We start from the raw sequence: 16,152 nt of genomic DNA, 5'->3' as shown, positions 1-16,152 counted from the left end.
GGCGCAGCTTGAGACCATACTCATAAGTGAAATAAATCAATCTCGCATGTGTGAATACCGAATAGTTTCCCTAATGTAAGTAATGATTCAAATATATAAAAATAAGTGGTAATCATGATTCCCCATTAGGTGGCCTTGAAGCCTTATAAAGTTTTCACTCATTAATTAGAAAGGCTTTATTCTGGGCTTCTTGATATGAAAATATTTGAAGCTAGAGTATATGAAGTTTTATCCAAATATTTCAAGGAAAAAGACAGACACTGTGGTAACTACTATTAAGTCGGGTTATATGGTGGTAAAGTACTAGGTTGCTGAAACAGTCATGCTTTGACCTCTATTGTTATATTGTTATGTCCTGTTTTATCTCAATCTCCCCCTTATTGTTTTAAAAAAATTATTTAGTCATTTCTTATGTTTGTCTTAATTAAAGAAAAAATTTAAAAAATTAGGATATATAAATAGTAACTCTTTATGATTTCCTATTTACTTGTTTTGAAGTCCTGTAGTACTCCCACGATCTTGTTTTGACTAATTAGACTCTGTTCCATTCTATATGATAGTATCAAGTTTGAAGACATAGGCAACCACTTTGAAGGCAATAAGATTCACTAAGATACCCATTCTGGTTTGACTATTGTCTTCTTTGGAAGTCCTGTAATGTTTACAATGCCTAAGTTTTATTGGTCTTGTTCTCTACTGTTTTGTCCAACTTTATAATATCTAATGAGATAGACAATTCTTTTTAAGGAAACAAGGGACAACGTTGATAACCATTGTTGATAACCTTGTACTCTGTTCTACACCATGTGCTATGTCTATCCTTGGTATTGACTGACAGCTTTGTTTTGCCATATTTGACTGTATTCTTTCCCCCCCCAAAAAAGTAATAAGCACTAAGGTGTAATAAAATCCAAAATGTGTAAATTTTGTTGTAAAAAAGAGAGGGGAAAAAAAAAAAAGAAAAAGAGCTCTAATGGATATAACAGCAAGTGTGTTTAGGGGTGTTAAATAGCTGACTATATCAGTGTTTTTGGATCATTGAACACAGCTGTTTGCAGTCTCCCTGTTTGAATGTCCACCTTGTATTCTTTGATACTGTGATTTGAGCAACTATTTTCAAGATGATAATATGTAATCTACTAACAGGTGATTTCTTACTGTTATTTTTTTTTTGTTTTGTTTTTTGTAGTTCTGTATTACGTGTACCCTTACACTGCTTTGTTTTGTTTTGTGTTTTTCTTTTTCCTCTTAAATTAAAAAAAAAAAAGAAAAAACATAAGACAAGGTCAAGGAAGCTTGGCAAAAAATAATGCAAAAAATAAGGAAGAAGAGATAGATTGAAGGGCTATCTTAATATACTCAATAACAGATACTTTAAAAATAAGGTAGAGAAAATGAAGAGGAAACAATTATTAAAATAAATATTTTTCAGAACTGAAGAACCATTTTCAGGCTCAAGAGACCTAGGCAATGCCCAGGAAAATGGATGAAAAAGGACCGAACACCAAGTCACAAAAGTCATAAAATATTCAAACACTAAGGACAGAGAAATGACCTATGTGGTTCCAGAGACAAAACACTGCTCATGTAAAACAAGATTGGCAATCTGAGTGGCCCAGGACGTCACACAGCAACAAGAGAAACTAAAAAAAATTCTGAGGAATTAATTCCAACCAAGAATTGTTAGAAATTAGCTAAAATATCAATCACATCTGGAAATAGTATTAAAGCTATTTTCAAATGTTGGCTGTATCAAAGAACATCCATCTCATTCAGCTTGTCTTAGCAGGCTACTGGATAACTTTTCCATGAAACAAGGGCATGAGGCCAGGTACAATGACACATTCCTATAATCCCAGCACTTGGGAGGCTGAGACAAGAGGATTGCTGTAAATTCCAGGTCAGCCTGGGCTACATAGTGAGTTCAAGGGCAGCATGAACTGCACAGAGAAACCCTGTCTTAATAACAACAACAAAGGTAAAAGAAAATGAAGAAAGAAAGAAAGAAAAAAAGAAAGAAAGAGAGAAACGAGGGCAAAATGCAGGCAAAATGAAGCACAGATCCAGCACAGAAGACAGGGAGAGGGGTTTTCAGGGTGAAAGGGGCCACCTTGTAACTGTGGGCACCATGCACTGTGGGAACCAGAACAGGTTGACTGGGTACAGTGCCAGTTCAGGATTAAATCTTATAGACCACTTGCTATGTCTAATGTCTTCAGAAGGGATTTAGGTAAATGGCAAATTAAGAAAGGCAAATCTGGGTGGCTCTGATGGCACATACCTGTAATCCCAGCCCTCTAGGAGGCTGAAGCAGGAGAACTGCACATTCAAGCCCAGCCTGCATAGCGTAGTGAATTAGTGAAACCCGGCCTCAAAATATTAAATTAAAAAAGCAGGCTGGGGATCTAGTTCAGTAAAAGGCCCTGGGTTCACTCCCCAAAACTCCCCCACCCCACCCCACACACAAAAGGTAATTCAGCAAGTTTCAGTCGCTTATACTGCTTAAAATCAAAAAGTGGGAACACAAGTATGATGTTTACTGTCACTTCCAAAGTAATTAGGAAATGAAGGTTGTTCCTGGGGGGAAGAAAAGGGGAAGGAAAGAAGGAGCAGAGGGAGTGCCATTTTTAAATTCAGGTTGACAGATAAAACGTCATTAAGAAAACAACTTTGTGAAGTGATGACCCTTTAAACTAGGTCCTCTGTTGGAGAGAATTTTGCAAGCCCATCCTTCCCAGGATGCATGGCTGGAGGCATCCTCCTTGGTCCTAACCAGGAGAGGAGTGCAGATGCCAGGCTGCTGCTGAAAGCACTTCTATGCACAGACCAGCTTGTCACCAAGGCTGTCCCCTAAGATGTCTATGGAATCACATAGAGGAACCTTGCTTTAAACTGTGAACAATACACAAACATATACAAAGTAAAAAAGGTTGAAAGTGATAAGAGAAATTAGAGAAAAACTTGAGGAACAACTACAGTGAAGATTTAGAGAAGTTAAAGTAGGAATTACAGTCATTTCACGAGAACTGAAGAGACACACTGAGTTATAAGGGCACATTTTATCCAGATTTTCCAACATAATCTTCTGCTCTTTCAATGGAAAAGCTAGAAATTTCCAACATTTGAACACCAAAATACTTGTATAAAGGTAGAAAAAGCAGCCAGGTAGGTGAAATAAGCAAGTTACAAACAGACAAACGGGGACAGCACAAAAGAAATTTGAACCTTCCCAAAGGCGAGGAGACAGTGTTGACACGTTTTCCATTAGCTGATTTTATAAATGATTAATGTGTCATTGTGGGAGAAGAATGCAACAGACAGCTGAGCTTGTTAGCTGGGCTCTGATTGCAGAATTGAGCTACTCTGTTAATAAGTCAAGGGGAATGGCCAGAGATATTTCAGTGCACAAGTTGCTTAGATTTCTTTGGAAGCTGTTTCTAATTATTTATCTAATTATGTCAGTCGTCATCACACTGACGCTTTTTCTGAGAGCGCAGTGATCAAGGCTAGACATCCCAAACCAGGTAGAGGAAGAAAATTAAAGTTGAGAAATAGCCCCAGCCTGGGAGGAAGAAGTGGGGAAAGAGGTATCCTTACTTTGTGTTCCTGAAACCTACACAACAAACCCCATGCATAAAGTTCCTGTTACACTTTATAGGGAAAAAACTAAATCACAGAAAAATCAACTATGAAGACAAAACTGATCACTTTTTAAATTCTTTCAAATTGACATGATATTAAGACAAGTTCTCCTGATTGGTGCTGTACTAAAGGAAATGGATGAAGCCTTTAGCAATAGACAGTTACCTTAAAACTGTCTTTAAAAATAGATCAGATATATTATCTCTATACAGTCTAAGTTATTTAAAAAGTCATCAATTCAAGAATCTATTCTTAGCTGGGTGTGGTGGCTGTAATCCCAGCACTCAGGAGGCTGAGGCAGGAGGATTGTTGCAAGTTCAAGACCAGCCGAGGCTACAAAGTAAGCTCAAGGTCAGCCTGAACTGCATGGTGAGACCCTGTCTCAAATAACAGCAATAACAATAACAACAATGGGGGAAAAGAAGTCTGTTCTTAAAACCCTGGAACCTGAGGCAAATGGAAGAGGTGTGGCATGTGCTGAAGACTGCTTTTATTCTAAGTGTTAAAAGTGCTGAGCAAGTCAAAGACACAGTCACATGATAAACAGAGCCTTTCCTAGAGCAGTTCAGAAATCTCCTCCTGAGTGAAATGAGAAAAGCTTTTAGCCATTCCTTTAACACATTTTTCCCCCTGCAATGCTGGGGATGGAACTGAGGGCCTCGCAAATGCTAGGCCAGTGCTCTGTCACTGAGCTACACCCTGCAAGGGGAAAGGATCTTTGAGCATCTACCTCATTAAAAATAGCTTCGCAAAACCTGAATAGTAAAGAAAAGACCCAGAGGGCATTATGTTGCATTAAATCTGCTGGGAGACAGAATTCAACTGACCATCTCTTGGCAGTGCAAGACCTGTTTCAGATCACAAAAATCATATTTCTGGTGATAAGAACCAAGGTGGCCAGAACAGGTGAACCTGCTGACTAACAGCCTTCTCTCAACGTCTCCTCTGGCACTGGGATGAGTACTATACTCATTCCCTTCAAGTGTGCCTTAGCAAACACCCTGCACATTTTATTAGTATTTGGGAACAAGTGACTGAGTGATTATTGCTGAAGGAATCAGGACTCCAAAATGGTGGACGTAGTCAGTAGTGGAGCCCAGGAGCTTACCGTTTTGCCTTTCACTCCCTTTTGTCCAGCCTCTCCTGGGTCACCAGGGTCTCCCATGTCACCCTAAACAGGCGAGTAAAATAAGATGGTTACTGAAATCAAATGGATATCAAGAGATTGAGTTGTGTTTTAAAACTAGCTCCAACAGGAAGTCATCTGCATATACATTTTCATCTTTCATTGTTCTTTTTTCTTTTCCATTGGATAGCCTTCCACATAGCATGCAGCACCGTTACTGATCGTCCTACAGTTCTGTCCTTCCAGCAGACCCTGGGCCCCTGGGACACATGAGCTGTGTGTGCCCTGGGTTTGTCCTCTGACCTAGCACAGGACGTGGCATATATAAAGTTCAGTATATAGAAAAATCTGAAAGCCTTAAGGTAGAGGATATCATTGTTAACTTATTATATGAATAAGGTTTATAAAAATAATGGGAAAATTGAGCTAGGCAAAATCAGATAATTTTGATTTTCTTTACATTTTACTTGCCTTTGAGCAAAGAAGAAAATATGTATGCTAGAGAAAACAGAGTACATTTGAGGAAAAAATGTAAAAAGGATTATTTTTCATCTTTTACTGATGAATTAAAAAGTTACAAACAAAAGTTTTTAAGTCTTAAGAGTCCTAAATAAATACATGGTTCTTGAAACTGGGAAAAATTTGGCCACTTCTTCCCTCCTTTCCCTCACAGAAGTAGGACATTTATCTTTCTCTGTCTATCCGCTGGCCTAGGATATTTTTCCTAACTTCAGGAGTATTTCAGACAAATTTCTAGATGTTATGAAGCACACAATACCTTTGTGCCACTTTCTCCAGGGAATCCTTCTTGCCCCTACAATGGATAGTACAGAAGATTAACAGGCATGCACGTCCCTCAAGTAGGTTTACGCTGAGCTTCACTTCATCCCCACCTGGTTTAGTATCTCTGAACCAATGAAGAGCTAACACAATTGGAAACTGGAAACTGTGTAGCACTATTTGAAAAACTAACTCCAATTTCTAGATTAAATTATCGACTGATTTCATCAAAATGTGGTAACCTGAAATAAGTCACTAAAAGACATTTGAGGTTAAAGTAACTTGAGGAATGTCACATTGCCTCTCCTTTTGCGTGTATATGACAGATGGCCATTTGCTCCCATGTCTTCTTAAAATTGACTTGAATGGAGGGATTTGGAGAGCTTGTAGAAAATTCAAACTGGATCATTCATTTTAAGGTCCTCTGTCCACCTTACATTGGCTAAAGATGAGTTGAAGAGATAAATAATCTCTATTTGGCTAAGAAAATATATTTTTGAATTGGAATAAAGTTTATTTCTTTTTACATTTTTATTTCATGTTTAATTAACATATGAATTGTGTATATACTAATAGGGTTCAGTATGTTATTCCAGCACACGGATTCTACCAGCGCAAGTCAAATCTGGCCTCCTTTCAAATACTATCCTCTCCCCCTCCTTCCCAACCTCTAGTAACCACTATTCCAGAAAAAAGTTTATTTCCCGATTATTAAAAGAAGTTTTCAAATATATAAAAGGATAAAAAGGAAAATCACCCAAATCTTACCACCCAGAACTACTGTACATATTTTGTCCTACACCTTTTAGCTTTGTAAGATACATTTCAGCACTATTGCAATAAAGGTTTTTTAAAATAAACTCTGAATTTTTTTCTTGAAAATGCCACAGAAAAATTTTAAACATAATTATAAGCCACACATATTCATTGTTGTAGAGTGACTTATGTGCGATGCCGTGAGCTACTTGGTATTTCTTTAATGGGCTAAAAAGAGTCATTTTTAGTCATTCTCTATTCTAATGACCATTTCACTCCTTTGTTTTATTTTTCAAAGATTTTTTTTTTCTTTTGGTACTGGGAATAGAACTCATGACCTCACGTTTGCTGGGTAAGCACTTATGCCACTGAGCTAAGTCCCCTATTTTTCAAAAATTTTTTATCTTCTATTTTCATTCTTTTCTTCCAGATAGCTTCAATAGCTTCCTGTATTGCTCCAACTGCATTTCACGTGTAGCTAGACTGACCCTTTACTGTATTTTAGAATTTACAACAGAAACTTGGCATGTCTCTCCACTTCTTGACGTTTTCTAGCTCAAATTCTTGTCATAGGTTTCCAATATTTTTTCAGAAAGGATATCCTTCACTATACTAATTCTTTTAAGGATTTTGTAATTATAACTGGGTCTTTTTCATCTTTTTTCCCTGATTATTATTGTACAGTACCTAGGAATCACCAGGTTTAGTCAATTTATTTTTCTTACTTCTCGGCTCTCAGATACCCAGTGGCAATATAAACAATCATTCTGATGCAGTTTTGTTTTTGAATTACTGCTTGCCCCACTGCATTTGGGAAAAACCCTACAAAATCATTCATGAATGGCCAACCAGAGCGCAAGCTGAGGACTGTCTCCTGTGGTAAATTTAAGCACTTGGCTAAGAAGAGAACAATTCAGGCTGTGACCACATAGATCCTAACCACACAGCACTGCAAAATGCAGAAAATTTATTTTCAAGTCTCAGTTTCTGCCTGCTCCTGAAATCCTCACACCTTTTTCTTCTATCATATTCCCCACAGTATGCCATCAAATTATAAAGTACATTTCAAAGTGCATAAAATTGCTTTATTCAGTGCTTGCTTTGTTCCTTTAAATATGGTCAATAAAACAGGCAGTTTAGAAAGAGAAAAAGCCCAGCTTCCAGCAGATGCTGCTTACCTTTGCTCCGTTGCGTCCCACGCTACCATAACCGGGATTGCCGTCATCACCCTTTAAACAAAGCAATGAATCACAAACGTCCAGACCACAGGGAGACTCAGGCTCATTCACAAGAGGACAGGACGGCCAGGGTTCTGGTTTGATTAGCACCACTAAGAAGCAAGATTCTCTCTTTGAGCAGGCCACTAACATTTTATGTGATACAAAATGCATTTGTAGACTGGGAATAATAATTACATCTATTCATTGGTTTTATGAAGATTAAGGAAGGAAATATCAAGCTCTGGGTAATCTCTCATGCAAGTTTATGCAAGGAGATAGTGTTATTACCTCTGATAGATAATATTTGTATTTTAATACCTCAACTGTAGTCCATTTTCATTTTTCTAGGCAAGAACGAGAGCTCTGAAATGCCTGGCCCTTGCAGAAGCCCTGCGCAATGGGCATTGGGATGCAATGAGTGTCTGGTGAAAGGGCCCTGCTGAGAGGAAAGCTTAGAAAGCCAGTGAGGATGCTAAAGACAGGATTCACCTATTTTCCCATTTGGCTTCAAGAGCAGCCTAGCCGTGATGTTTGGCAGCTGGGAAATATTTACCTCGTAAAACCTGGCCAAGCACATGATCCAAGGGGATATTGATGATATGGTTTCCAATTTCTACAACACTATGGAGCCAAATTGGGAGAGCATCTTTAACACTTATTAGAGGACTCTGCAGAGACAGAGAGCAGAGATCCAGTGATCTAAAAGATTCCACAGGCCAGATCAAAAGTAGTGATAAGACACAAACCGGCAAGCCTCGAGGACCAGGAAAACCGATAGCTCCTTTTTCTCCAGGATCTCCAGGTTCTCCCTGTTAAACAGAACAATGCAACACACCCTCAGTAGGTTGCTTTTGTAGTGGAAATCAGAAACCATGCACTAGGGCAGGACTCAAGTGTATCTGTGTGTATCACACATGGCGATGAAGGGTTTGTGACCAGGTCTGTGTGTCACACGAGTGATATAATGGGTGATTTTGTTGGCCGGCAAGGATTCTGCCATCAATAACTGGAACCTCATCAAGTTTGGTTTATGCAAGTTGCCATTGTAGCAGCTCAGCGCTATGAAAATGTTTCACCATGAGTCAAGGAGGAAGCTCTGGATCGTTAAAAAAAACCAAAAAAACAAAAAAACAAACTTGTGCTCCAAGTTAATCCATGAAAATTATCTGCCTCCTGCAAAGATGGCAGATCTACTGTTGTTGTTCTAGGGTTTTGAGTGTGACCCAGACACCCAAGAAGCACAACATCCCTGGCAGTAGTTTCTAACCTCTAACTAATAGGAATCCAGCGCAGCTACAGAAGAAAATTACCATAGGTTTTTTCAAAGGAAAACACAACCCACACACCTCTGGTCCCCTATTGTTAACAGTATGCTAATTGCATTTAAAAGGCACATTTGTCACAATAAATGCACCGATATACATTCATTACTATTCACAGAATATTTTATTCAAGTTTTTTTTAACTTAATGCTTCTTTTCTCCTTCAGTATCCTCCCCAGGACACCACGTTTCATGTCTGCTCGAGTTCCTTCAGACTGGGGCAGTTTATTAGACTTTTACTTTTGACAGTTTAGGTTTTTCTGCTCTTCTCATGACCAGATAGGGTTTATGGGTTTGGGGAAGGAGGCCTGCAGGGATAAGTTCCATTGTCACATCAGCTCAGTGGTATGTACCAAGCTGGCTTATCTCTACTGATACTAAACTTGCCATCTGAAGCAGTGTTGGTCACACTACCTCATTGTCAAGTTGCTTTCCATCTTCTCCCCTTTCTACACTTCCTTCCTTTGGAAGGAAGAATTTGGAAGTATGCCCAGGCTACACTTGAGGGGTGGGAGTGGTTAAATAATTTATTTTTATTTTATTAGTACATGTTTGCAGTACATGGTATTTACGTTCCTTATGGGAACTTAATTCCTTTTTCACCCACCCCATCTTTATTCCCTTTGTATTTGTGAAAGATCAGTCTCCCTAGCTCTCATTTTCATCTTTTATTTTGCTCTTTATATTTTGAATTTTTCATGTAAGAGAAACCATGAGGGCAGCATGGTAAGTATGAGAATTGCAAGTGAACCACGCTGAACTCACAGTGAAACAGTACAGGAAGGGAGTAGTTCTCAGAGTGTGCTCTGGGCTACCAGCCCTGCAATCATGTAGGGGTTGTTTGTCAAAGGAAATTCCTGGACCTCGTTGATTTAGTGGATTCCAACAATATGTGCTTTAAAGTAAGCTTCTCATCTTATTCACAGGGACATGGCACCCTGAGAATATCTCCTTCAAGGCAGGGAAACAAAGTCATAAATGCCTGCCTCGGGCCAGATTCTTGCTTATTGGTTAATGGTAGAGCCAGGATCTGAACACCCGGGTTTAACTGCTGGGCTACTCACCTCCCCAGAAACTTGAACTTGTAGTAAGGCTGGGTGAAGCGTGTGAGGTTTATTTCAGTTCACAATGAATCTGACAGGCTCCATCCATCATGGGGCTTCCCAGAGGGTTTGGGTCTGCTGTGGAGCCCTTACCTCCTGAATTCTCGACTCCATCCTTAAAAGTTCCTTTTATAGGCACCGCTGCCCTCCTTATGTCTGTCTTCCCCACACTCTTACCGCTACCCAGCTCCAGGGTCCCTCCTCTCTGCTACCTCTCTTTTGGTCTCTCTGCCACTTCCTACTGAGTGCTTTAATTTCAGATGCAGGATATATGCATCCCTGATGTGTAACACATATGCGTGCTTCCCCACTGTCTCACCAAGGACTGTACTTCCCTTATAACCTCCTCCAGGGCAAGAAGGCAGCTGGGCAAGAATGTAGCGCTATATCCATTCCAAACTTTGCTTTTCTGACCGTTATTTCTACAACACACGCCCTAGACATTCCTTCCCTTCCAAGTTGATTGTTCTTATCGCTGTGTTCCTATTATCTAATCCAATTGTCTTTGCAACACAGCTGCTGGCCCTGCTAGCGGTTCTCCAATGCAAAGTTGGCTCCTTTTCCTTTGCTTTTAATTTCACTCTTTGTCAAGAGATTAGCGTAGCAGCTACCCTACGTACTGTTTCCTGCAGTGTCAGTCCATCCTGTCCTCTCCACTGGACCTTGCCAGTATAAAGGCCTGTCTCATTTCTCCAGCCACTAACAGTTTCTCACCCATTTAAATTTATTTCTCACCAACCTGATGCTCCGTTCTTTGGGGTCTGTCTCTTTTTCTTTCCCCTCTCAACTGCTTTGATTTTGAAAACTTCTTTGATGAATCTTAGCTACCGGAAGTGATGATTAGCTTTTCTCCTCACCCCTTATTTTTTCCTATAACCAATTGATAGTCTTCACATTCCTCTTCCTCAAGCTCTTAAAAATCTAATGTGCTTTTCTATTTCTTTTCCTTCAGAACAATTCAATGTCTTTTATTTGTACTTATGTCTTGAAAAATAGCATCCACGAGAGATTTTTAAAACCCCAAGTGGATTCTGAAACTTCTGTCTCCAACCAGACCTCAATCTTTTCCTCCATCCCTCCTCCGAGTACATGATTTCCTTTCCTCTTAAACCTGTTCTCTGTCAGGTATTTCCCACATGTGTGACATGTCACCACTCTTTCTGGAGATGCCAAGCCATCCAGCCCCTTCTCTCTGCTTCATGTCCCTTTCAGAGGACTCCTAGGGAATCTTCACAAGTCAAGTCCTTACTCTGTTAAGTCACCCAACTACTGTTTGTCTTGGGGGCTCTTAGAGCAAACCAACTTGTCTCCTAGCATACAAGCTTTCACTTTCCTGGTATTCCATGCCAGGTGGCTCACTCAACACTCCCAGAAGTCTAGTTATGTTCATGTCCTCCACTCACATATTTCAGATAGCACTGAACTGGCAACTGAATAAACTTAGTTATGAAATGCATTGTTTTCAGGCCAGGCTTGGTAGCTCACACCTATAATCCCAGCACCGAGGAGGCTGAGGCAGGAGGATCGTTGCGAGTTTGAGACCAGCCTGGACTACAAAGTGAGCTCAAGGCCAGCCTGAACTGCATAGTGAGACCCTGTCTCAAAAAGACAAAAAACAAAACAAAACAAAAAGCCTAATACACTAATAACCCTTCTCCCAGGACTTTTGCAATCCTATCTACGCTTTTCTTCATTTCTTTTCTCAGGCCTCCCACATACCCTCTCTGCTTGTCAAAATCCTCATCTGATAGGTCCACTGAAGTCTGGGTCCTCCCTGGTGCCTCTTTCCTGGTACAGCACTGCTTCTATCAATTCTGTGTTTAAAACTCCCCACCCAGCCCCTGCGTCCCATCTACTTTATGTGTTGGGTTATTGAAAATATTCTAAATTCCTTATTTTTTAATTTTATGAAGATGTTAAACAAAATTTCATAACAAAATAAGCGAGCAGTAATAGTTAATACACTGTTTATCATAATCTTAAAACAGAGTGCAAGACATAGACAAGGAAAGACTGTCTTGCAAAGAAGAAATAGACAATAGCACAAAAACATTCTTTTCAATGAACTAAGAAAAACAGTAATGCATATGAACAAATTAGCATATAGTGAAATATTTTTGAAACAATGGAATAGGTAATTTGGGAATTATCTAAACTTCTCTACCTTCTATTTTGCTCTTTGGGTATGTATGAGGATGGGGTATTTGTGTGTACACACAATCACACACAGAGTCTATAAAAAATGTATACGTACTTCAGCAGTTAGCTGTACTAATTAATGTCTGGAAGCTAAGGTCTGCCACTGAGGCCCTCTTGTAATTGTAGAGACCAAAAGTAACTTGAATGAATCTCATAATGTCTCAAAAAATTTACTACTAAAAATATTAAAAAAATTTTTCTTTTCCTGATGTACAGTTTTTTGGCAGAGTCTATCTATCTGTCCGTCTATCTATTATCTATCTATCTATCTATCTATCTATCTATCTATTTTGGCTCACAAACTCAATTCTCTCCACGATTCTGGTTGCAAATTGAACTGGACAAGAACTGAATCAAATTTCCCCATAAGGTCAATATTGAAACTAAACATTGAATTTGATTTGGTTCTTGTCCAACTCGGTTTGCAACAAGAATCATGGAATCAAGTTTGTGAATCGCTGTATATATGTATATATATACTCATTTAAGAATAACAATGCCATGTTTGAACTGGTATGTCTGCCTTATTTTACTTAACATTATGCTTTCAAGATGCATCCATTTACTTATGAATGCCTCAAGTTTACCTTCCTTTATGGCAAAGTAGTGAAAACACTCTAAACTCTGTGGCATGGATTGAGCGTCATATTTATCATGATGGCCATTCATTCAACAAGCATTCACTAAGCACTAGGACATGTCCAGACACCATCCTAAGCACTAAGCAAGGATCCCTAAAAACAAAAGTCTCTGTCCTCCTAGAGCTGACTGTCCAGCCCAGATGAAGGCTCAGAACAGGGCCTTGGTCTTAAAAGGTGGTCAGCAAAGGTTTACATGATGAAGGAAAGAAAAGAAAGAAAAAATGAGAGGGAGGAAGGAAAAGAGAGAGAGAGGGAAAGATGCAGAGAAGGTAGGATAGAGAAAAGGAGGCTTGGCCAGAACAGCCCTCCTTCCCCCCAGCTTGGTTAGGGTGTAGCTTCTCCTGCTACTCTGCTGAGCTGGATCCCTGACCTCATCGGCTCCACACCCATGTCCTTAGAGGCCTCTGGCTCTCTAAGAATCCAGCCAGGGTTTAGGGGCAGTGAGCTGTGTTGCTTTGTGTTGAAAGGGTTCTGGCAAATACAACCAGACACAGCTCTCTTAAGCAGAAAAACCTCCACTTTGGGGAGGGGGTATAAAGAATGTGACTTACTTTATATCCTTGGCTTCCCGAATGGCCTTGATTCCCCACCTCTCCTCCAGGTCCTGGAGGCCCCTGAAATAAAACAAGCATTGCAAATACAGCAAAACAGAAAGCAACTTTCCTTTAAGCCTTTTGAGTCTAAGAGGAAAATGAACTACAGATGGGAGAAGAATTATGGCTGTACTGATTCGTCCTCTGGAAAAAAGTATTGCAGCTGTCAAACACAGACTGGTAAATAAAAGAAAATTAAATAAAGTAATGCATGCCAGATGTTGCCTAAATGATCATGCTTCCTCGTGAGTCTTCCCTTCCAGGGAGATTTCAGCTTCTCAATGTTTTGTTCTGAGAGCAGATGTTGCTAAAGTGTCTAACATTTTCAAAAGACATTCCAAGTGACATATGCCTTTTAAGAAATCCTTCCTACCAATGCAAGGGATTGGTCTTTTTAAAAAATGTTAACTTATCTTTATTCCAAATAATATGATTTGTACATTACAAAACTCAAGAAATTTTACCAAGCACAATTGGCATGAGCTGGAGATGTACCCAGGGGCAAAATGCTTGCTTAGCATGAAAGAGGCTCTGGGTTCATCTCTGGTAACACAAACAAAACAAAAACAAAACAAAACACGTTCAGGAAGTACATGGGTACATATTTAGAAACAGCTTTTAGGAACTACTAGAATATAGTTATAAAAATAAATGTAAATAAAAGGGAAAAAATAAAATAAGATAAATTTAGCAGGTGAAAATACGTAGGATAAATTTAGCAAGAAAGATACAAAACCTATATAAACAAAGCTTTAAGATTGTATTGAAAACTTAGTAACAAAACTTACACAGATGAATAAACATAATATACATCTATGTGGACAATCTATTGGCTACAACAGAAGTAGATCCTTCCAGTATTCTAGACAGTAAGTTTCATTAGATATGTTTAAGAATTGTTTTAAAATAACAATTCAGAGACCACACAACTAACTTTCTTCCTCTGCCTCCCTCTTCTACTTGGGATCAGATTTTTCCTTTGGGATATCCAAGTGTATGTCAGGAGAAATCTCTACCGGTAAACTGTTTGTAGGTACTTGGAAGCAATCCTAACATCAGTGAATTTAAATTGTTTTCACAACTTTTTGGTTATGGTTGCTATAATTTCAAACTAATTAAGCCAATCTCTGCATGATAACCATGATACTTAAAGCATTTTATTTGGAACAGAATTGTGATATTAATCTTTTCATCCTTTAAAAAATTAAAAGTATAAGAAGTTACACATAAACCATTTCCTAGGAGGAAAGATTACTAGACAGTGAAATGACTTCTAAGGAAGATAATTTTTCCATAATCCCTGTTCGCCCCTTCAAAATTCCAAATTGAAGTCTGTGCCAGATTCAATGGGACTCAGGTTTTCATGACTGGTTACCCAGATAAGAGATCTACTTAACTTCTACTAGTTGGCTATGAAATCCTGCTCATTGCTTCTAAAGGCAAGAAATTTTTCTTAGCACCTTTAGACATTAGTTAAGAGTTTTCTTGATTTGACATCAAAGAACCACCTCAGAATTAGAAGAGAAGCTTAGGGCATTGAAAGGGAAGGGGCATTTGTTAGAGGTCAGATCCTTGATGGGTTTTGGTAATGACTGCTTTTTATTCTGATCAGAGTTCTCTGTGAAAATGGCAGCTAGATATAGTCTTCAATTCTCAGAAGAGCACAGTAAATATATATTAACTTTATTGATCAATCAAAAACAGATTCTTGGGGGCATTTACCCCTAGATTACTCAGTTAATAAGAGGATAAGATGGGAACTGATCCTAATTCTATCTGACTCTAAGGACTGAGGTCCTCGCCACTCTGCTGTCCAAGCACCACTGAGAAGGGTGCCCAAACTCTTACATCCATGCGTTAGCCCTAGTGGGAGTCTCCAAACTTCATGCAGGAGGCTGGGCTAGAGAAAACCTCCAGTGAGCTGGAAGTCTTTTTCTCCCCATGAGTTGATCACATAGCCCTTGGTCGGCATGTTGGGTAAGGATAGAATGGAGGTATTTATAGAGTACAAATGAATGCCATCCAGCATCTCTCAGAAGGGTCTGTGCTGGGCGTCTAGGGTGAATGATGGGGATAGGGCACGGCAGGCACAAGAGGTGCAGTCTTCTTACATGTAACGGGAACCCTAGTCATTTTTGGATTTTATTTTAATGGGGCCAAAATCTAACACAAACCCGCAGCCAGCAAATATCAAGCCGAGAAGAAACAAAGCAACTAAATGCTCAGCTTCTATAAGAGTTGTATACGGACTTTGTCTGAAAAAACTAAAAATCCAGAGGGCAGCAGTTGTGGGCTAAGGTGAGGTCAGACCCCAAGTACTTAAGAAGATGCCCCTGGACATCTTCTTAGGCTACAAGACAGCCTTGAACCTGACCTTCTTTTTTTTTTTTTTTTTTTTTTTTGTCTTTTTCCTTTTTATCGGTACCAGGGATCAAACTCACAACTGTCTGCTTCCAAGGCAGGCGCTTATGCTGCTGAGCTAAATCTCCAGCCCCTGAACCTTACCTTCTAACGCTTCTCCGCGCAGCCTGTGCCCCAACCACAGTGTACCATTAATTCCTCACAAGACTCCCCTGGCAGCTTCTTTACAGCCCGCTTCCTTCTCCTGCCTCTCCCTTGGCTACCTGAAAACTTACCCTTCAGAGCCTGACCCACTATCTCCTCATTTAACATCCCTTATCCCATCACTCTGCCTCGGTGTGTCAGACGTCTTTTTGCTGCTATGACAAAATATACCTGACGTAAGCAGTTTCAAGGGAAAAACGTTATT

General features: G+C 39.5%; 1 protein-coding gene across 1 annotated transcript in view; it reads right to left on the bottom strand.

Moving 5' to 3' along the window:
- The window catches only part of Col6a6 (collagen type VI alpha 6 chain), a 141,127-nt gene that overhangs the window by 38,969 nt on the left and 86,006 nt on the right, over positions 1 to 16,152 (bottom strand). Inside the window, exons 25-29 of the mRNA XM_013159804.3 lie at positions 13,341 to 13,403; positions 8,271 to 8,333; positions 7,483 to 7,533; positions 5,547 to 5,582; positions 4,751 to 4,813 (exon numbers count right to left, since the gene is read on the bottom strand). Of these exons, the coding sequence (XP_013015258.1) occupies positions 4,751 to 4,813; positions 5,547 to 5,582; positions 7,483 to 7,533; positions 8,271 to 8,333; positions 13,341 to 13,403 (276 nt within the window). The remainder of the gene's footprint in view (positions 1 to 4,750; positions 4,814 to 5,546; positions 5,583 to 7,482; positions 7,534 to 8,270; positions 8,334 to 13,340; positions 13,404 to 16,152) is intronic.

Source organism: Cavia porcellus, unplaced genomic scaffold, assembly GCF_034190915.1.
Source record: "Cavia porcellus strain 051 isolate PalLab524CR breed Dunkin Hartley unplaced genomic scaffold, mCavPor4.1 scaffold_5, whole genome shotgun sequence".
Classification (NCBI taxonomy): Eukaryota; Metazoa; Chordata; class Mammalia; order Rodentia; family Caviidae; genus Cavia; species Cavia porcellus.
This window is presented reverse-complemented; position numbering and strand designations above follow the sequence as displayed.